At 36.6% G+C, this 22,315-nt stretch overlaps 2 protein-coding genes across 2 annotated transcripts in view; one reads left to right on the top strand and one right to left on the bottom strand.

Annotated features, from left to right (window-relative positions):
- LOC147069307 (SUN domain-containing protein 1-like) overlaps positions 1-2,466 on the bottom strand; it is a 13,249-nt gene extending 10,783 nt beyond the window's left edge. Inside the window, exons 1-2 of the mRNA XM_085950183.1 lie at positions 1,785-2,466; positions 1,418-1,701 (exon numbers count right to left, since the gene is read on the bottom strand). Of these exons, the coding sequence (XP_085806309.1) occupies positions 1,418-1,630 (213 nt within the window). The 5' untranslated portion in view covers positions 1,631-1,701; positions 1,785-2,466. The remainder of the gene's footprint in view (positions 1-1,417; positions 1,702-1,784) is intronic.
- Positions 2,040-22,315, top strand: Polr3E (RNA polymerase III subunit E). The gene is made up of 7 exons (XM_085950182.1): positions 2,040-2,197; positions 2,291-2,506; positions 2,609-2,768; positions 3,865-4,151; positions 19,993-20,167; positions 20,527-20,726; positions 21,185-22,315. The coding sequence occupies exons 1-7, from the start codon at positions 2,165-2,167 to the stop codon at positions 21,635-21,637; spliced, it is 1,524 nt and encodes a 507-aa protein (XP_085806308.1). The 5' UTR covers positions 2,040-2,164; the 3' UTR covers positions 21,638-22,315.

Here is a 22,315-nt window from a genome sequence, read left to right as displayed (position 1 = left end):
TCGTACTTCTCGCTGGAAAGTTGCATGTAATGCCAAAATGGCCAATTGAGTTACTCCAACGGTGTAGATATGAACATATTTATATATTATCAAAACAAGAGCTTCAATTTAAATTGACAGACTATCCACAGCAGATTGAAGTGTATTGTGCTCCCCATCCAATGCACCAAGTACTTGTTTGAGTCGGCTGTAAACGTTATTTTGCCCTCTTCTATGTACGCCTCCAAAATTCGTGTTACAATAATATTGTCACTGCAAAATGCAATCTTTTTATCAATCTCATGACGATGCACAGTTCAAATAATGTTTTCAGTCGAAATTTTCAATGTCTCACCGTGAACAGACTCAAAATCCAGCAGTTTTATGTGCATACCTTCCAATGGTAAAAAGTATATAATAACAACAGGCGCTAGTTTTACTTCTTTTCTATTTGAAGTGTTGTTAGTAACACTTACAAAATGCGTCTTCTGTCTATGGTCAATCATAATACTGTCTCATTCCCAATCATTCATACGCGGAATAGCAGCCGGGGATAAAATCCCAAACCGGTCGGGACGCCGGGACCAATGTATGAAACCGGGACAATCCCGGTCAAATCGGGACGTATGGTAAGCATAATCATAAGTACCCATATTAAAAAATGCATAAGCAAGTAGGATGGAATCGAAATATCTTAAATAAATAACTAACATTAATTACCTATTTATTTTATTGCAGTGAAACCTTGATTTTATGTGCCGGGAATTCACATTTATTCGCATGTACTTTTTGCAATGTCCCGTTTTATTTTAGTACATTTAATTTACAATTTTACATTTTCATTTCCCGCAATTTACATCTGAAATATTGAAAATTTAATTAAAAATAGGTAAGTAAGTAGGTACAATTCAATTTATTCGAACACATTCAATTAAATGCATGACATCATCGAAACTAATAAAATTCCGGGCGCACATAATATTATATCATGATTGCAGTGCACAATTCGATTGTTTAACTTTGTTGTTATATTATGTCAGTCTGAAGAATATCATAATAGGGGAAAATTTATGTTTTCCCTCCAAAAATGTAAAATCAGGGTTTCACTGTAATTATGTGTAACACTTTTTATTTTCTTATATCATCTCATATCATTCTTATATCATCCACCAAGATGATTCAGCACGTTCTACTGGGATAAATTGAGCCTCCGCTGGTGCCTCTCCAAAACTTTTATGGTAGTTGAGTCACTTTATGATTTTGTTTAATTGTTTATTATAATATTTATATCATGATCGACGCCCTGTCGCCATTCGAGACAATGAATAAACCAAAACCAACAATAAGGCTCTATTCAATAAGATTGGCAATCAATTATTGCTAGGTAGGTACAATGTATTATTAATTTGATGATAATATTAGGTAGGGAGGTACTCACTGAAATGTATTGAATAGTAGAAGAGATTTCCACCAACTCATTGGAGACTCGATGAAAACAATTTTTTATTTGAATCAGCTGAAAGAATAATCCTATAAATCCTATAGCAATTAAGCTTAAAAAGCTTATTTTAATTATGATGCTACGTGGGTTTTTCTTTAGTTGTCGATCGGCATCATTTTCATCTTCATCCTCTATACAGGTATAGACCATTTCAAAGCGTTTATCTATTCTCTGGATGGATTGAATATTGAGATATTTTTGGAATCAGTGTGTAGGATAATCTAAAAAAACAATTTAGAATTTTTTAACATAATAATAATAAATCTAATATTTTATTGAGCAATGAGTAATTAATGAGCATTACCTTAATCGAAATATCTGCACAAATGAATGTTATTAAGCTGTCATTCGCCCAAATTGGGTTTAATCATAGACTAATTGGGTTTAATGCAATAATTGGCAAGAAGAATGTTTTGTTCTCTTTTGATAATACCCATTTGAAAATATTATTACAAAATTGAATGTATGGCTAAAAAGTCTTATTTTAACTGCCAGTGCCATGACACCGAATAAAATAATGTTACCAGCAATGAACTAAAAGTGAAATTTTCACAAGTCTATGGTATTTTGACATCTCATCAATAACAAATGGCATGTCGTTATCGTTCGTTAAGCGGTACGTTCGATATTGATATCGGCGTTAATTAAATTTTATCACTGTTATCCTACCATACTAAATGCAATATGGATGAAGAAGTCGATTCTGTAGTCGCAGAAGTAAGGACTCTTGTTTGCGAGTTTTATATGAAATTTGACAGTTTTAGGTTATAATCGGCGACCATAACGATCGGTGATTTTTTCTCTCTTCAGATACCCGTTTTCCTCTCGCAGACGTTGTCGAAGCGACTCTATCTATTTCAATATCCGCTGCGGCCCATGAATAATTCCAGCTGCGGCACAGTTTTGAACTGCCGATTTAAGCCGCTGCACCAACAGGTCAAGTTAGAACTGGAACTCGACACGGACCATGACCGATATAACGCTTCGAAAGGCGAGCAGATAGCTCTCAATACGGACGGATCTCAAGTGAGTTCAAATCGTCGTTAGCTTATAATTTTTCCCGTTCCAACGATGATTGAGGATAAACTTTTAAATTAATTGACGAGCTTTGTTGTTGTCAATTTGCAGTCATCGTATATCGTCAATAAAGAGAAGGAAAAGAATGTATATTTCAAATCTGGCATCATGGATAAAATTCAATATGAGAGCAGTGCGCCCATCGTGGACTCCAGCAAATACGCAGTGGCCATCTTGCAGGACGGCGAGATGCATTTCACGCCTCTCAATGGTATTTTTTTTTTGTTTCTACCTTATATTACGACAGATTGAATTTTGTAAATGTCGTTGGGTTCATCAGACCTGCGTTCAGGTTTAGAATGTGACACGCTGGAGTGCAGAATTTAAAATACATTTTTTCACCCGAGGCATCTTCACTGTCCCCTTTTTATTTTCTGGCCTGATAAAATTGAATAGGAGTTATGATGATAAGCAAACTTCAGTCAACGGCAGAATACCTTCCTGATTGTGATTATTGTGAACAGTCACAATGTCTTGCAGACTCGTCCTGTTGTGAGCCATCATCAAATAAATAAATATTGATACACAACACAACGACATGCCGATTGAATCGTCTCAATGCTTGTCGCTCAATACGTTTGTACGCTATATAGTATGTACAAACTAATGGAGATTATGTATAAATAAGTAACTAGTTTCTGATTGCAATAACTACATTTTTTTTTAAATATTATTACCTGTTCAACTAAGTAATGACAATTACGTCGGTTGGACATGATTCATTCAATAATGTCAACATGACAGACAGTGCAGGGTGACACTGCCATCCCGGCAAATATCGATCCGCATTAATGCCTTCTCCGGTAAGAATAGAAACTTTTGTATTTTGCTCTAGGCCAATTTATGAAATATTGCATACTTTTTTAATAAAATCAACATTTATTCAAATTACCGCAATCAAACATTATCCTCTCTTAATAATATTATTGTTTCCGTATTTTGATTAAATGATAAATTTGTTATTTTTTAGGAATCGCGTTTGGTAAAAAATACATCGTACTTACCTACCTAGGTACTTATTGTGGTTTTTTCATATTATGTATTTTGAATCCAGGTTGGGGATTGGAGCAAACATTTATCGTAAAAAATTCAGTTAATTTAATTTGCAAACTGTGCTTTACTGCGAAAATAGTAAATTTACTAAAAGTTATTTCCACAATTTTAGAATATTATTTACTCCATGAAAGGTTTCGTCTTTTAATTTTGTGTTACAGAATAGCTTATGTTTAATCAGAATATTTCTAATTTAAGATGAGTCGAAGGCGAATGTAATTTTTAATGTGTGAAATGAAATTGAACACCGTCAGGTATGGTGCAGTTGCGACCGTCCTACTCATACTTCGACAAGCAAGATCGGCGGACCAAAGAAGAGGAAAAGGAAAAAGGCGATGGGGAGGGGGAGGCGGGGGCGTCCAGGGAGCGAGAGGGCGAGGGTGAAGGGGAAGCCAAGCAGGTGACGGTGTCTTTTGCGCGCACCGAGACGGACCGCAGCAAAAAGGCGCGAGAGACCTCCTTCGGATACCTCGCTCGAAAGAGCTCCGAGGAGCCTTGGTGCGAATCCGTTTGGTGGAGTTCTACGTCCGATAAAGCTGAGGTTAGTCATCTCCTCATTCGTCACTATGGGTTGCGCTGGTTATGTGCCGTCCGCATCTCTATTCCTATAGAAATGATGAGAAAATTTTACTTGGCCGTGTAACGTGTGAATTAAGTTCTGCCTAATTAAAGTAAATTGTGCATCTTGTGAATGTTGCTATAGACCAGGGATGGCCAGTGCGTCGATCGCGGACATAATAATAATATTGTACTATTTCTTGTTCAAACGAGTCAAAACTACTCGATGGTCCAGCTCTTAATCCGCTAGTTCTTATCTCTTCTCTTACATATCATTATTTTCAATTCAATTTTCAATTTTAATTTATTTTACATATTGTGGACATTACAAATTATAAGTTTAAGGCGTTCACAACATGACATTTAGAAACAAATAAATATTATTAAAAAAGTATTATGTAATATTGTAATGATGCAATATTAAGTTATTCTATAGTATAAATGTGTAAATACAAAAAATATGAAGTATATAGGTACAAGGAAGTACACCGGATGAGTTAAGCAGACCCTATTTTAAGAATTTATAAAATAACGTCCACCTATACTCATTCTCACGTAGATGGAATATATCAACATCCGAAGCAATTTGGTTGAACAGAGTTATTGCTCTACCAATTGGCATCACCAATGGCAGGTTAGTTCTGCTCCTCGGGAGAACAAACAACTGATGCTCCCGATTTCTAAGATAGTTATCAGGGACACACAAGTCAATATTACCAAGAATGGCAGAGTTCTCATTCACACCACGTATTAGTCGAAAAAAATACGTGGCCAAATATTGATATCTTCTAGCACTTAAACTACAGTATGTTAGCATACCTAAGAGAAAGTCAGTTGGATAAAGCCACGGATAGTATCCATATAACCTCAAATAAAGGAGTCTCAAAAATTTCTTTTGAACTCGCTCCACCATAAGGTCATATTTCAACTGATGCGGGGCCCAAACAATCGACCCACTCTCAAGCCGGCTTCTCACTAAGGAATTATAAAGAATTTTTAATACAGTAACATCCGAAAAGACCCGGGAAGTACGCAAGACGAAGCCCAACATTTGTAGCGCCTTTTTACAAATGATAGCTATATGACCACTAAATGAAAGCTTACTGTCAAACGTAATGCCAAGATCCCTTACAGATGGTATTCGCGAAAGAACTCTGCCATTCATCGAATATTGGAAAAATAATACTCGCGAGGCTCTGGTAAATGATAAAATATTGCATTTTTCAATATTGAAGTCCAGTTTGTTACGCCTGCCCCAATCTAATATATTGTCTATATCAAGTTGGAGTTGACGACAATCGTCCAAGGTGACAACTTCCATGAAGAGTTTCAGGTCATCAGCGAACAACAATAACATAGCATTTTTAATGACCATTGCTATGTCATTTATAAAAATCGTAAACAGCAATGGCCCCAAGTTTGAGCCCTGAGGGACACCAGAAAATGTATTGAACATCTGTGACTGATAGACGCCATACGATACGTATTGTTGACGATTCCTAAAATAGCTCCCGAATAACTTCAGAAAACGATCGGACAATCCAATTAGTTGGAGTTTTTCCAACAGGATGTCGTGATCGACTCTGTCAAACGCTTTTGAGAAGTCATTGTAGGAACAGTCAACCTGATGGCCTCTATCTAGTGCTGACGACACATAATCTACAAATACCATCAGGTTAGTTTCCGTTGATCGGCCAACTCTAAATCCATGCTGCTCATTCATTATAAATGACTCAATTTTTGGATAAATCATGTTATGCATGATCATCTCAAGAACTTTTGCGGGTGCCGAGAGAACAGCCACCGGCCTGTAGTTCTCCACTGATGACTCAGCACCACTCTTATGGATTGGAGTAACCTTTGACATCTTCCACAATTCGGGAAAGATACCCGTCTCCATCACAAGATTAAATATATATGAAAGCGGGCCTTTGACAAAGTCAATACACCCCTTTAAAAAAAATGTTGGGAGATTATCCGGCCCTAAAGATCGTGTGTTCTTTAGCTTTTTAATGAACCTAAACACAATAGCAACATCAATCGGAAGGATATCAATAGATTGGGCACCGCGTGATGGTTTTCTTGACGTTGAGGCAACATCCAGATTCGGACTACTACTTGCGTAGACAGACCTAAAGTGACCGGCAAATGCCTCTGCCACTCCAGATCCGGTCACCTCTTCGCCTTTCCAACTCATTGAATTGGCAAACCCACCATCCCTTCTTAAAGATTTAACATAGTCCCAAAACGATTTAGAATTTTCGCGGATGCAATTTTCTACCGTTTCTATATGCGCTCGATAGGCCAGTCGAACAGCTTGCCGCACTCTTGAGCGATAAAGACTAAACATTTCATAGTCTTGCTGAATATGCTTAGTCTTCCAAGTTCTATGGTAATAATGTTTGACCCTAATGTCCCCGACAATTTCCCGAGAAAACCACCTCGGGTATCGCCTTCCACCACGACATGGCGACTTCCTTGTAAAACACTGGTCAAAAATATTATAAATAATGTTGTAAAAGTGCTGTGCCGCGTCATTTACGTCACAAATTTCATACAACTCACTCCAATCTACCTCACCCATTAATGAGTAAAGTAAATCGAAGTTTCCCCCTTTAAACTTCCACCCCCTCTGCAGATTTATTCTGTGTGAGGGAATGTTAGTCCTCTGAATGAGAGTTGGACGAAAATCGTGTAAAAAAGATAAAGTAGGGTGATACGCATCTTCTCGTACGATCGGTGATATACATCGCGAAATCGATATTTTAACGTTGCTAAAAATCTTGTCTAGAAACCCATTAGCAGAGTTAGGAACATCATTGTACTGGGAAAATCCAAAAACAGCACACAGAAATTCGAGTTCCCTCTTGACCCTTTCACTGCTGCGCGCTGAATTCAGGTTAAAATCTCCCATTACAATAATCCTTCTATCCCTAATTAAGATGTCGCTAGACAACATTTTCCCAACAAATAGTTTAAACATCTCCAATTCACTCGCTGGAGGAAAATACACGACACAAACATACGTGGTCACTCCGTTACAGGTTAGTTTTACCCAAAGGTCCTCATTAAGAGTCTCCAAAACATGAAAACGTTCGGCCCGTAACCCTTCCATATTTCTAACTCCCAAAAGACAGCCTCCACCCTGCCGGTGGCCTGTTCCGGAGTCTCGATCCCTTCTGAAGACCGTATACTCACTACCAAAATATTCATGACTGAAAACACTGTTATTGAGCCACGTTTCTGTTAATGCTATGACATCATAATCATCAACCAAAACGCCACTCGAAAACTCCACAGTTTTAGTTCTCAAGCCACGGACATTTTGGTAGTAGAAAAACAGCTCATTAGAGCGGTTACTATTCCGAAGTCAGCTACTTGGTAACCTCGGGGTTTCCACATTTGCCACCCATTCCTTTATAAATGAGTGACGTGGCCAATTTTCAGCCTTCAGAACAGTATCAGTAACGTCAGAAGGGATACCCACCTTGAATGATGCGTAGTCCCCTCTTGATTTAATCCGTACTACTGTAAATTCAGCGGTATATAACTTTTTTAAATATGTCAGGAGATCATTGCTAGTAGTGTCTCGGTGAAACGGGTGAAAATGATAGTGTTTCATCACTGGCTTAACCCGTCCTTCGAGACTTCCACGTACGGCGACTCGGCGTTTCCGTGAAATGGTAGCCCATCCGTCGTCTGTTTTTGTTTTTGCTGCTGAGGTCTTATCTGAGGCCTTATCACACGGTTTTTTTATTAGAGGTTGTGAAGATGTTTCTACATTATTTGGCACGGTACTAGACCCTGGTTTAATATATGATCCTTCACATAGTATTTTTGTTTTAATTTTCGATTGCGACCGTGTCGTCCTTGCATAGGTTGGTGGCGGTGTTGTTCGCGGTGCCGGCACAGGAGGCGAGAGCGAGAAAGACACTCATGAAGAACACAAGTGATGAGAACTTGGAAGAAATTCTACAGGAAAACTAAATAATGTAAATTCCTGTCCTTGCAATTTGATGAGTCGGTAGATTACACGGATATTGCAACCTAATGCGTTTTTATTCGATTGGTTTTTAAAGACATTTTTGTTTCAGAAGAATTATTAACAGTTTTACCAATGGAGGAACGATCCAAAAGAGAAGATATATTTAATGCATTTAAGTCAAATATTAATCATACTCGATTTCCTATTCATAAACTAGTATCGGTAACGACTGATGGAGTTCCTGCTATGGTTAGGAATTATGTTGGGTTTATTACTTTATGTAAAAATGAGGCAACAGTACCCACTTTTATCAGTTATCATTGCATTATACACCAGCAGGCATGGCTCCCACAAAGGGGGGTCTGACAGGGCTCTATCCTGAGGGGAGCCCGGCGTAGCAGGTCAACCAGTTAAGTAAGAAAAACACAAGCCACAAATTTGCTCTAGTAGTAAAAAAGTCGCCTGCGGCGCTATTTTCCTATACATGGCTGTGCGATGCAATTTGATGTGATATGATTATTGATGTAATTAAATGATAATTCATATTGTATAGAATTTATTTTAAGTATGTTTCCTGGCGAAGGGTCGCATCTTGGCTACTACAAAATTTCTAATATTCGAAATTACAGTTAATGTGTACCTACTTAATTTTTTTAGAAGTGAAAGACAATAATATTACTTAAGTACCTATATTATTGTCGTTAATTCAATGTTCCTGTATCTTTATTTTTTTATATGTATAAAATATCTGTTTTCAAAACACATATTTGAATTATAAAAAATGGGGTTTTATTGTTCTCGCATGATATAATTACAAGTGATATCAGTCGATCGCCATAAATAATTTTTTCAGCTAGTCGATCCTAATCCTGTTGAAAACAAAAGTGTGGCCACCCCTGCTATATACCTAGAAATGATAAATATTTTATTTTGAATGGAGTTTGTGTAGAAATGCGGACTCCTTTATAGTGCTTTTTTAAAATAAAGTTTCAAGTTTTGTGTTGTTATTTATGTTGACATTTCGAGCAATAAACCCATCTGAACTGTCACAAAATATTGAGCCAAACCATCACTAGGTAATAGTATAATCATTATATTAGGTTTCCCAAACTTATTCTGCAATGGAACACTTTACAAACCCGGAAATTTTAACAGAACACTAATACCCCATCCACCCATTATTATCGAATGCGATTTTCCCCATCCACCCATTATTTTCGAATGCGATTTTACGCCAGATGGCGTGCGAAATGTATGCTTTGCATTCATGGAGATTTTGTACATAAGCATCTCGCCGAACCCGAACACCTAATGCCCCACTACCATAAGTTTAGTGAACCGATGAACCGATTGCAAAATTTGCCAGAGTCGATTTTTGACAGATTGCGACTGACAGTCCGCGTTTGTTGATAATTGTCATAGGTACTTGTTTTCTTCCGTATTTCATTATGACCCAGTGAATTATTTTGATTATTGTCTAATGGTATTATCTATTTTACAATTGATCCTATAATTGGTGCTTCATTTTATTCAATCATGACTGCTTTATTTATACTAAACTTTGCTTTCGTAGATGAAGCTAATCTACAATGCCGCAAATTTCGTAAAAGCGGCGACGCTTTCGAATTCAGGAGTTTCGTTAGTAAATAAATACACATCAGACGCAGATTTATGAAAATCTAATAAATATAATATTGACACCCTGGAAGTCCGGGTAGGGGGGGGGAGTCGAGGCCGCACAGCCCAATCCGACCTCCGCACTCAACTCTCCGGTCGACCTGACGTTAATAACGCCCTTGGTAGCGCGTCGTCGATCGATACGTGTGAGTCACACGACCAGCTTCCACCCAATATAACCCAATTAACTAGCTCAGTGATGGTAAATCGTTCAGGGCGGTCAATCGAAGCCGGGTTTGGTTTGGTAGAGCACGTTCAGTGTAAGGTTAGGTCTTGACAGTTGGGTTAAGATGTAGGATTGACGGTTGACGATGGTGGATATTCAAAATGAAACACACGTTGTTCGTAGCACAAATCTTAGCAGAAAGTTTTATTTTTACAATTAAGGTTCACAGAAAGGTTACTATTACACACAGATACACAATATCAATACACATGAATAATTTTGCAACAGCCCTAAATTTGTTAATGATGGGCGCCGTGGGCTGCGACAACTATAGTTTAAGAATCTATGAATCACTTGATTCGTAACACTAGCGAATTCTGAAATTATTTTGACAATTCAGCGAAAATTATAACACTAGGAGTGGCACGCGGTGAGACACCCTGTCCATCCTACCCAACGACCTCGGTTTTACTGACTTCCTTCTCCCTTTTTCGTCCCCTCGTATCCTTAGATGGATTAGGCGCGAGTCTCGCACCTCCCTGATTGGCCGATCAGATCAGGCGAAGAAACCTTGTTCATCAATTTTAGACTAGTTGTAGGTATGCCCCCGAAATGGGACTTACGCCATTTGATTTAAAAAAAAAAAATTAATATGCTAGATATGTTGCTTTAATAATTCGTTTAGAATTAATAGATCGAAAGTCGGAACTATTTATCTACAATAATTAGATTACATGCGTCCGACGCACGGTCACCAACGCATTTCCCAGAAGTGTTTTTCGCAGGTTAACCCAACCCGCTTTTGCGCCTACGGCTATCAACTTTGCATTCGGCAGGGGTATAAAATGCTGGACTGAAAACTTCGCGAATACACTTACTTTCACGAGGTTTCACATACAGCGGATTACAAACAAAAAAAATAAAATAATACCTTTTATTTTACATTTAAAAATATTTATCAGAAGAACACTTTCGCAATGAAATTCCGCGATACATAATTCGAGATACTTGTCAACCTTAATCACCATAGATACACAAAATTAATTATACTTTCACATGGCAATTTTGCGTAACATGGTTGGAAAGGAAAAAAATCAACAACGAAAATTCACGGAAAGAATGTAATCTATAATAATCATTAAATTATTAGTTAGTTGCAAAGTATATCAAAACCAAATGTAAATAAAAACAATACCTCCCACGGTGGCAACATAATAAAACAATTCACTTGTAAAGTTTTGCACCCCTTGGTTACACCTGGCGTTTCTTTTCGCCCCAAGTATGTTGAACTTTGGACCTAATCGCTACCCCAGGTATATTGTTTCAAAAATAACCTGCTTTCTCTTACCTTAATAACGACGGGAGGCTTACTAAGTACCTACGATTCAAAATTTTGTAAAAATTTAAATTTAAATTCCCGCGCCGTCGAAATGTCATACCTACGTAACTTACCCTTTCGCGTTACGGTATCGTTTTAAAAACAAAAATTATTTCTTTAGATGTCCTTTAAATACGTACTTATTATATTTTGTTTCGTTTTGTTAATTAATAAAAATACAGAGCACTTTATTTGATGGAGCGGCGATAAATGGCCACTTGGCTTAGCGGACTATAAAAAACATGAATGTGGCATCCATATCTTCGCTCGTACTTTACCCTAAAGGGGTCCTCCATACACGTAGAAACGTGGAGGTATCAATATTATATTTTTAACAACTCAATTCACATGATTGTGCTGGAATCGATTTATGCATAATAATTATATGGTAGGTAGGTAGGTACCTGTACTATCACGATAACCATTTACTTTCATTTGTTTATATTGTAATGATTATATTTATTCAATAACGTTTATTCGGCATTCGGATTATCCGGCCATAATGTAATATTAATCGAAAAATAAAAGAAATAATATGAAAGTACGTAATAGCGAGTTCAACATATAGGGACCACTAGGGATATCTAGCGGCAAAATGCGAAAATTTATCGTTTATTTGACAGTTAAGCGCCCATAGACATCAAAAAATGACCATAGAAAAAAATATTTTTCTGTTTTTATATAAGGACTACTTGTTTCAAATGGACGTGTATGTACAAACACCGTTATTTGAATGGAGCATTATGGAACATAGCGGCAACCGAATATACAGATTCGCAGACAACTGAATGAACACTCGACAAGTTTTATTACGGTAATAAACGGTTCTGGCATAAGATGCGACCGTCATAATTGGTTCGTTTTGGCCTATTTCCATTGACGGCCTATTAGCTTATTTTTTAGGTTGGGTAATTCCTACTCGTAAAAATTAAAAAAACATATTATTAAAACACGTTATTTATTTAGTAAGGTGAATCGGGGTAAGTGCATATACGGGGTAAGTGCATCTCCGCCTTCTATCTTTCATACATATTATATTAGAATGCTGCCATCTATGAAGAATCTTTTTCAATCAAGTAAATTCACAATATGACCCATAGATGGCAGGTGCACCACACACATAGGTACTTTTATGACCATTCAAAGTTTTTCAGTTGGTTTATGTCAAAGTTCGAGTCAAGAGTGTTGTCGTAATTTATCAATAACTGTACTAAAACTTGTGCTGGGAAACTACAATTTGGTAAGTACCTTTCATTTGAATTATAGTTTGATGTGTATATATTTGTTTAATGAATACTTAAAGATATTCTGACTTATAAGACCAGATGCACTCCCTCCATAATTTTACATACTGGGGTAAGTGCAACTCTCTCTAGTTGCACTTGCCCCCAAATATTTTTGTATGGAAGGAAATTTAACTAGTGATGGGAAATACTTACTTAAGTGAGTACTTAGGTACATATTTTAAAAATCTAAACAAATCTTTTTAAATTATAGTAAGTACTTACTTACTATTATTTATTTAAGTACAATATTTTAACATTGCAAATTTTAAATATAAAATGAAGTGAGTACCTACATACTTATGTTGGTTTTTTTTTTTCAGAAAGAAAATGCCGAGGAATTATATTAGAAAGACTTCTAAAGCGTCTACTTATACCAAAGAAAAACTTTTAGAAGCAGTGGAAGAGGTAAAAAACGGTCGCATAAATGGGTACCAGGCAGAGAAAAAATTCGGAATACCCAGATTGACAATTATGTGTTATGTTTCTGGGAGGCGTGGGAAAAAATCTACTACGATGGGGCGAAGTACAGCACTACCGGCTGAGGTTGAAAAAAGCCTAGCCGAAAATCTACACGTCATGGAGAAACATGGATTTGGACTTTCTAAAAAAGAAGTAATTGAGTTAGTCGCCCAATATATTGCGGATAACAATTTAACAACACCTTTTAAAAATGGAATTCCGGGTCATGATTGGTATATGGGATTTTCAAAACGGAACAATTTATCAATAAAAAAACCCCAACCTGTCGAATATGCCAGAAAAGAGTTTTAGATCCGTTTATAATAAACGAATATTTTGACATTTTAACAAACGAGATAGAAAAACTGGATCTTCAAAACCGCCCTCATCAAATATGGAACATGGATGAGACTAGTTTCTCCAAAGACCCCAGCAAAACTAAAGTCGTTGGGCTTATTGGACATGCTTCCACCAGAACGATTAGTTCACCAGGAAGAGATAACACTACTGTTCTGTTGGGATGCAGTGCAGGTGGTGATAAATGTCCACCACTTATTATTTTTAAAGGAAAGTTTGTGTGGGATGAGTGGACTGATCCTGAAAAGTCTTCAACTACCCGATATGCGGCTACCAAAAACGGTTGGATGGAGACATCAATTTTCGAAAAATATTTCAAGGAGAGTTTTCTTCCATCAGTAGGCCCAATATTATTAATTTATGATGGCCATACGACACACATAAGCTTGGGCATAATTGAGGAGGCCAGAAAACAAAATGTCACCATAATAAAATTACCTCCACATTCCAGCCATATACTCCAGCCACTCGACTTGAGTGTAATGAAATCGATGAAAGACGCATGGGATGAGAACCTCGTAAAGTGGCAACGGCTGCATGTAGGTTCCAAACTTCCAAAAAAGATTTTTTCAAAAATACTTACAGATATTTGGAATAAGCTTGATCCCCAAATAATAAAAAATGGATTCAAAAAGGGTGGTATTCAACCACTAGATAGAAACGCTATAAATACGAACAATTTTGATCCTCTAATTTTATCACGCTGGGAAAAGTTTCGTCTTCAAAAATCAGAGACGATTGAACAAATAACCACTACTGATTTTGAATTGTGTATTGATCAGAGTAATCAAGCAATCACAGAAATATTGGATAAATCAAATCACGCTTGGGATGAAGAATCAGTAGGTCCAACAATCAATAAAGAGCCTTTTTCATCAATAGAAAATTTGGAAGCATTTTATGCTATACCTTCCACCTCAGAACCTTTTGAAACACAATTTGAACCACATATAGAAGATTGTATTCAATATTCCGAGCCTTCTACTTCTACTGCAAGAAATAGCTGCCTTGACCCGTTAAAGCAGATAACAATTTTAGAAGACAAAATAATTAAGCCAGCTAATTTAGATTTCATGGATAACGATGAAAATATTTCAGAAATAGTGCCAATCAAACGGTCATTTGAAGAACTCATGTTAAGATCTATACGAAGAAATGAGCCTGCTAAAGTAAAAAAGACAAAAGTTTCACATGGAGCGGAAGTTATAACGTATGATGATGTCATAAAACGTTTAAATGATAAGCTCGAAGAGTCTAAAAATAAAATGAGTACTAAAAAGAAGTTCCAGGAGAAAACTAAAGTAATTTGCAAAAAGATAGCACCAAAAATAAATCATAAAAAACATTTACAAACTGTAGCGTCATTGTCAGAAACAGATGTCAGTGAATCTGAATGGCAATCGAGTTCTGAAGATGAAAGTGATTATTTTCTAAATTTGTTAATGGAAGAAGATCTATCGTTAGATACTTTTGATACCAATGATATTAACGAGCGATTGGAAATAAATGTACAAAATCTAAATATTGAAAAAAAAGAACTTGGTAATTGGATACTTGCCAAATTTGTGGCAAAGAAGAGCCTCAAACATTATATAGGCAACATTTTAAAAATTGACGAAAGAAAGAAGGTAATCATTGCGAAATTCGTAAGAAAGGTTTCGCATTTAAGTAAAGATAATTTTTATGTATTTTCATACCCGAAAATTGATGATATATCAGAAGTACATGACGCAGATATTATATCGATTTTGCCCAATCCCATAACAGGAAGACGAGGAGAATTCATATTTAAAATGTCTTTTAATGGTTTTAATATTCAATAAGTCATTTTGTATTTATTAAAGTATGTTTATACAACATACATAAATAAATGCATTATGTATATTTTCCCCTTATATTTCATTGAAAGTACTTACTATGTTTCAAAAATGCCATAGAGGCGAGGCGATTTGTGAGTTATTATTTCCACATTAATTTTGCTTATTCTGATATTAACTGTATTATTTAAATTTTAAACATATATTTAGGTCAGTTATTACATTTAGTAAATATTGTGAAAAACAAGATTAAAAAATAAACATATTACTTACATTTGTTTTTTTTGCCCATCACTAGCAATACTTAGGTGCACTTACCCCATCCTGACCAGTTTTATTTTAAATATGCTTTGTTACATATATATTTAGTATTTTAATAAAGCGAAATTGTGTATTTATTGCGTTTTATTGCATTGGAGATTGAACCTTTTCTTTATGTGAGCAATTAATAAAAATAATATGATAATATGCACTTACCCCGAAAGTGGGGTAAGTGCACATGTTCGTACTTTTTAAATGAAAATACTTAAAAATCAATTAAAAACAGCATATATTGTTGTGGTGATAAAATAATTAGAATAAGAAATAGTTGATATCCTTCTTATAAAAATTTGAAAGCAATGTGATACTTCTGTGAAATGTGGCACCACTTTAAATTTCATATATGCATTTTATATGGTGCACTTACCCCGATTCACCTTACTTAATTATTTTTAAATATAAAACTATAATATAATCACAGAAATATGAATAAATAAAGCACTTTGTGATCATTTCAGTTTCAGCATAAAAAGAAAATCCCGCTTCGCATAAATAGGTTATAGAAAACGGAAGTGAAACAATAATCGCTTGTTTTGAAAAATTGGGGTACTCTTCTGACAAACTCGCCCAGAAATCATTTAAAGGCTGATATTTGTATTTTCATGCGCATGGTGTGAGAAAAGATGGTCCTCCGCATGTACCTAGATACTTGACGTCAACTTGACGTCATAAACATCAGTGGAGATTGATCATCACTCGCCTTTCAATATGAAGTACATTCTTTACTAATTTTAAATTTACTTATTTTACTTCTACTTAGTAGAAAATCTTGAAATGTGTTGCAGTGTATGAAATCTTTCCAAATTGTCGCGGAACATAGCTTGGGAAACCCTATAAAAATAAAAAATAATAAAAATAAATACGTATGACTAACAAAGTTTAATGTGCACTATTTATGGTGGATCTTAACAGCCTACCTCCACCCTTCGCTACTGCTATATAGATACTTTTTTGCAACATGAAACAAAATAAATGTTATTACCACATTATTAGCTCGTATTCTTGTTTGTCCGGTACAGATTTTTTCTTGTGTGTCCAGTACAAATTTTTTCTTGTTTATCCAAGATTTGTATTGGACGATTGAAAATTTTTAACTAACTTCCCGACGAGCTAGACATTTGAAACTTTTAGAATATATCAGAACACATCGACAATACATCCTTTTAATACTTTTGGCCATCTTTAATCAGAATTGAATTCATTTTCAGTTAATTCTGTTTTGTATGTTTTGGAAAAAATTCGTTAAAAGTAATATTTACTAATCACTATTATTGGTTGCTAAGTGGGTGCTAGCTACTAAATTATTAATATATACGTACGTTACTATGGAAATCAATATGAAATGTCAAAATGACATTTCAGTATTCTATAATATCTATTCAGTATTTCTATCAAGTACAAATAAAAGTATTTATTAATACATAGAATTGTCAAGTTAATATGATTCAACAGAAAATTTAAAAACGTTGCATATAAAAAGTTCTTTTTATCTTGTAATTATTTTTTCAGTTTATTCCAAAGTTAAATTACTTTTATTTTGTTTATTAATAATTGATTTCTTTAACCGGATAACTGCCGCCAGCGTCTTAGTACGCTTTTCTATTCCAAGAACAGAGGGCCGGCCAAGCAAAATGCACGTGCAAAGACGCTCCACTTGAAACGCAATATATCGGCCGAGGTCAATGTTTTGAATAATTCAATCACATTGCCCACACAGCGACATCTCTTAGGATCATGGTGTAATACTTACATCTGACAATTTCTATATTATCATCAACGAAACATCAATTTTAAACAAAGCTTTCTTGGGTTACCGAAACGCGTCGCTAGTAGGGTTGTGCCACGGATCCGATATTTATCAAATCACACTCCGGGATTCCCGTTTACTTATAGTAGATGCAATCGAAATTATGGTTCGCTTATGCATACGAAAAACGGGGAATACTGTGATTCCTGAATATACACTAATACTCAATAGGAGTGACACATCTTGGAATATATACCAGTTGAATATTCGTAGTCGTATTTGAGGTATCTAATTCGGTTTCGCGGCTGAAATATTTTCACTTTATAATTCATTTCTTATATGATAGTTTTATAATAATTACTTTTAAACTTTTTGCATTTTTATTCGTAGTTTACGGGTACGATTTCGTAATTTTTAAACCTTCGTAATCTGTGTTGTGTCGGTAATTGTTTATTTTATAAGATATTAGTGTCAGGACTTATTTTATTCGCATAGTGCTTAACTTATTTGACTTTTTTGTATTATATCTTTTTATACGAGGGTGGGTCAATAAGTCCTTAGAAAAGCCGACAGGTGGCGCGACTAGTACTGTAAGCGGTTTGTTTTCATGCAGCGGCACTACCGATTCAGTATGCTGCGAAGTTTCAATCAGATTGGTCGGGTTGTTGTTTTTTATTTTCGTACATTTAAAAAAAAAATTTGCTTGTTTACAAAAATGGAGAAAATTGAGTTTAGAGCTGTTATTAAACATTTTAATATAAAAGGGTTAACAGCAAAGGAAATAAAAAATGAGTTGGATTTAGTTCACGGCATATCTGCTCCTTCACTTGCAACTATTTATAACTGGTTAAATGAATTTAAACGTGGTCGTACATCAACAAAGGATGAACCACGCTCAGGACGTCCTGTAGAGGTGACTACACCAGAAATGATCAATAAAATCTACGATATGGTGTTAAGTGACCGAAGATTAAAGTTGAGTGAGATAATTGAGGTTACAGGGATCTCAAAAGGTAGCGTCATTTCTATTTTACATGACAAATTGGGCATGAAAAAAGTTTCTGCAAGATGGGTGCCGCGTTTGCTCACAGTCGACAATAAACGCAATAGGGTGGTGGCCTCTAAAGCCCTGTTGTCGCTCATGCAACGCAATCCGGATGAATTTTTTCGTCGCTTTGTGACTGTAGATGAAACATGGATACACCACTATACTCCCGAGACGAAAGAACAGTCAAAGCAGTGGATTGCGAAAGGCGAACCATGTCCAAAGAAGGCGAAAACCGTAAAATCAGCTGGTAAGGTTATGGCTACTGTATTTTGGGATGCACGTGGAATTATTTTCGTTGACTATTTGGAAAAAGGAAAAACAATAACAGGGGATTATTATGCATCTTTATTGGACCAGCTAAAAAACGAAATTGAAGAAAAACTGCCTCATTTAAACAGGAAAAAAATCCTCTTTCATCAGGACAATGCCCGTGTTCACACATGTTTACGATCAATGGCTAAAATTGAAGTTCGAATTGGTCGACCACCCACCGTATTCGCCAGATTTAGCCCCCAGTGACTTTTTCCTTTTCCCAAACTTAAAAAAATGGCTAAGTGGACAACGTTTTTTTTCAAATGAAGAAGTCATCGATCGGACAAATGCTTATTTTGAGGACCTTCCGAAAACTTATTTTTCTGACGGTTTAAAAAAAATTGAGAAACGTCTAACCAAGTGTATTGAGCTCCAAGGAGATTATGTTGAGAAATAAAAAAAAAATACAAAAATAAAAACTGTTTTAATGCTTTTTTCTAAGGAATTATTGACCCACCCTCGTAATAAGTCAAGTTTCTGGGATATTTGAACTTTTTTACATATAAAATTTTTTATCTTCTTCTTAATCAAAATGGAAGGAACACATAATACATCAGAAAATGCCGAACAGGCCTCACTGTTGAATCGGATGACAGTGATTTTGATGAAGAGGAACAATATGTTTTGATTCCCAGTGCATATGAAGCTGCATATTGTAGAATTACTTCTCATACATAATCACGTTCTCATCTCTACTGTGTAAGTGTTCTGACAACCCTGACGTTTTGTGAAACATTAAGTTTGATTTATTTCGATAAATGACGGCGTAAATGGACACATCGTGTATTAATTTGGAAAGTTTATATGATATAGTATTAATATAATGCCAAAAAAGGTATATTTACTAAAGTTTATTTTTTCAAAGTAAATCGCGGCCCTCCGTATATAATACTATACTAATATATATACGGCCATACTAATACCTCCTGGCGTAAAACTGGTTAAATGGTTTTTTTTTCAAATTCTAACCGTTAATCATGAAATTTCGATTATCGCAACCATCTCTAAAACGTATACTTCGCAATCGACAGGGGGGTTAACTGTATATGATACTTATAAACCCAGCACAAGTTTACATATTAAATAGCTCGATTACGTGAAAAGAACAGTGGATTATAATATAGCAAAATGAAATTGTTTTTAGAAGTCTGTAAGGATCTGGAGTGGTGGGGAATATCTTTCCGAAATTTAAAGAAATTACCCGATGACAGAAACACGGAATAGAGCCGTTGGGTTATCTTACTGATAAAATCATGAACATGTGCATTTAGCTGGAGCGCTTGAAGCTGCTAGGAAGCGGGGGGCTGTCAGACGGACTGCAGTTGTCGGCGAAGGACTACCTCTCCGCCTTGGTCCCGCCCGACCATGAGGCCGCCCCTTCTTCTGACCTCACCCATCTCAAAAAGCTCTCCCTGCTGGAGCAGTGCAAGGTTTTACTCAAATACGGTGAGATTTTTATATTTCTTTAGTATCCATTTGAAATAGGCGGTGGTCAGAAAGCTTTCCTCTTGAATCATGGGAGCTGATCGTTGCCAATCTTAAAATCATTGACCCATGTAAAAAAAATATCCAGACATCTTGGACCTCCATATGCTGGACTGGAAATTACGAGACTTTACAAATAGCTTTGATTTCTTGCCTTATCTGCCTTGCTTTGTTATTTTATCAAAATCAAGAAAACCCTTTGTTCATATTATCACCTCACTTAAAAAAACTTTCACTTCTACCATGTGTGCCCTGCTCAAACACTCATTATTAACTTTCGACAGTGTATAATAACTAGTATTTAATATGTTCGGTTGTAGCAAAAGTTGTGACACTGGGGTGGGCGTGTGAGGTATTGGGCGCTGAAGAGGCGGGCGTGGTACGCGCGCTGGCGGGGGCGGGCCGCCTGCTGAGCGGAGGACGCTGGGCCGCCCTCTCTTCCCTCCTCTACCCGCCCGCCACGTTCTCTACGCACTCGGGGGTGCCCGACCACGTCATGTGCCGCGCCCGAGACTATGTTGTACGTATTCCCCTATATTTTATATAAATATATAAGTATATCAAAGACATCACTAATATTTATGAAGCGACTATTTCCAAAAATTCACAAGTTCAAGAAGAATGTACTTATAACTCAGAAAATATAATAAAAATAAAAAAATCAGAGGATTACACTGCATGCTATTTATTATTTTCATTCAAAAATAGCACTTACATTAAACTGGACTTGATTCAGTGATTTTTATAGTGAATCACAGAAAGCACCGTCTGGTAGTAGATCCAACATATTTGATATAGAATTATAGATGCAGACGCAAAAAGCATTTGAAGCACATTTCTATTATGTAAACTTGTCATGCACTGTGGCTTGTGAAAATTTACCCAATTCAATTAATCAAACCCGAGCGAAATGTTCATCATACGAATATCGAAATGAGGAGAATTTTCTAATGAGCCATTTTATCGGGATCTTGCAGGCTTTACCTGTTCACGCAAAGCCGCTTCGTGGACCGTCGGAAGGTGACAGCGGCCGTGAAATTGCCGCCCGACGAGGTGAAGGAGATCTTGTCATCGGTGGCACGCACGCGGCCTGGGAAAGGCTGGGAGCTCATCGTGCGTCCCGACCCGCGCTTCCAGGTCGACCATCCCGACGTGCAGCAGCGCCAGACGCATCTGTGGGAAGTGCGGCGTCGGGAGTTCGACGAGATGCTCGCAGCCGAGCCCCACCCGCCTAAGCGTGTCCGCAAGAAGTCTCTGCGGGACTCCGGCTCCGACTCGGGGACGCCCGCCCCGCGCTCCGGGGGGAGAGGGGAGCGCGTCCGCCGGGACTCCGCAGTCGGCTCGGACAGCGAGAGCGTCGCCGATCTCGTCGATAAAAGCGGAAAGTTCGCCAAGAACCCGTCCGCTCACGAAGCGGAGCGGGCTTCGTGATGTTAAAAAATAACTTCTCTGCTGTGGAAAACTTCAGGGACCTCCGTTCCCCAGCTGTGCGCCACGCATCCCTGGCACAATTATACCCCGAATGATCTTGAATACTTTTGGGCTATATTTATCAAAATAAATTTGTTATACTATTTTTTTAAAAGGTAGAAATACATTCTTCTATGATATTAAAAAAATATGGGGAGTCAGCGGTTTTATTGACGCAATATGTAAATGGGATTCTACCCGGCCGAGGATGATGACATGATTCATTTTGTTTATAAAAATGAATGCGACATGTCGACCGGTTGAATTGCTCGAGTGGTCACCGGCATCCGCAGTATATGCAGGTATGTAATAGTATAATATAATACATGACGCCATCGTTTGAATGATGTATGTATTTATTTTGCCTACTACCGGCGAGACTATTTTGACACTTCTATTCTATTCTATTCTGGATTAAAAAGGATCTGATTAAGAAGAAAATCTGAAATCCAGAATAGGAAATAGTAAACCTGGCAAGAGTCATTAGACCGACTATTTTTATTTTCCTTATAACAAACGTACTTACCTACATCAATATTATCTTACTACATTTCTATAAACAATGTACATAAATAATTAATAAATATTATTGATATGGAAAGGATTAGTGGAATAAAAGAATGTAAGTATTGCAAAGAA

The sequence above is a fragment of the Rhyacophila brunnea genome, unplaced genomic scaffold, assembly GCF_057557595.1.
Source record: "Rhyacophila brunnea isolate RB1 unplaced genomic scaffold, BYU_Rbru_1.0 scaffold_23, whole genome shotgun sequence".
In the NCBI taxonomy this organism is placed as follows: Eukaryota; Metazoa; Arthropoda; class Insecta; order Trichoptera; family Rhyacophilidae; genus Rhyacophila; species Rhyacophila brunnea.
The sequence above is the reverse complement of the archived record's forward strand: the minus strand, read 5'-3'. Positions and strand labels throughout refer to the sequence as shown.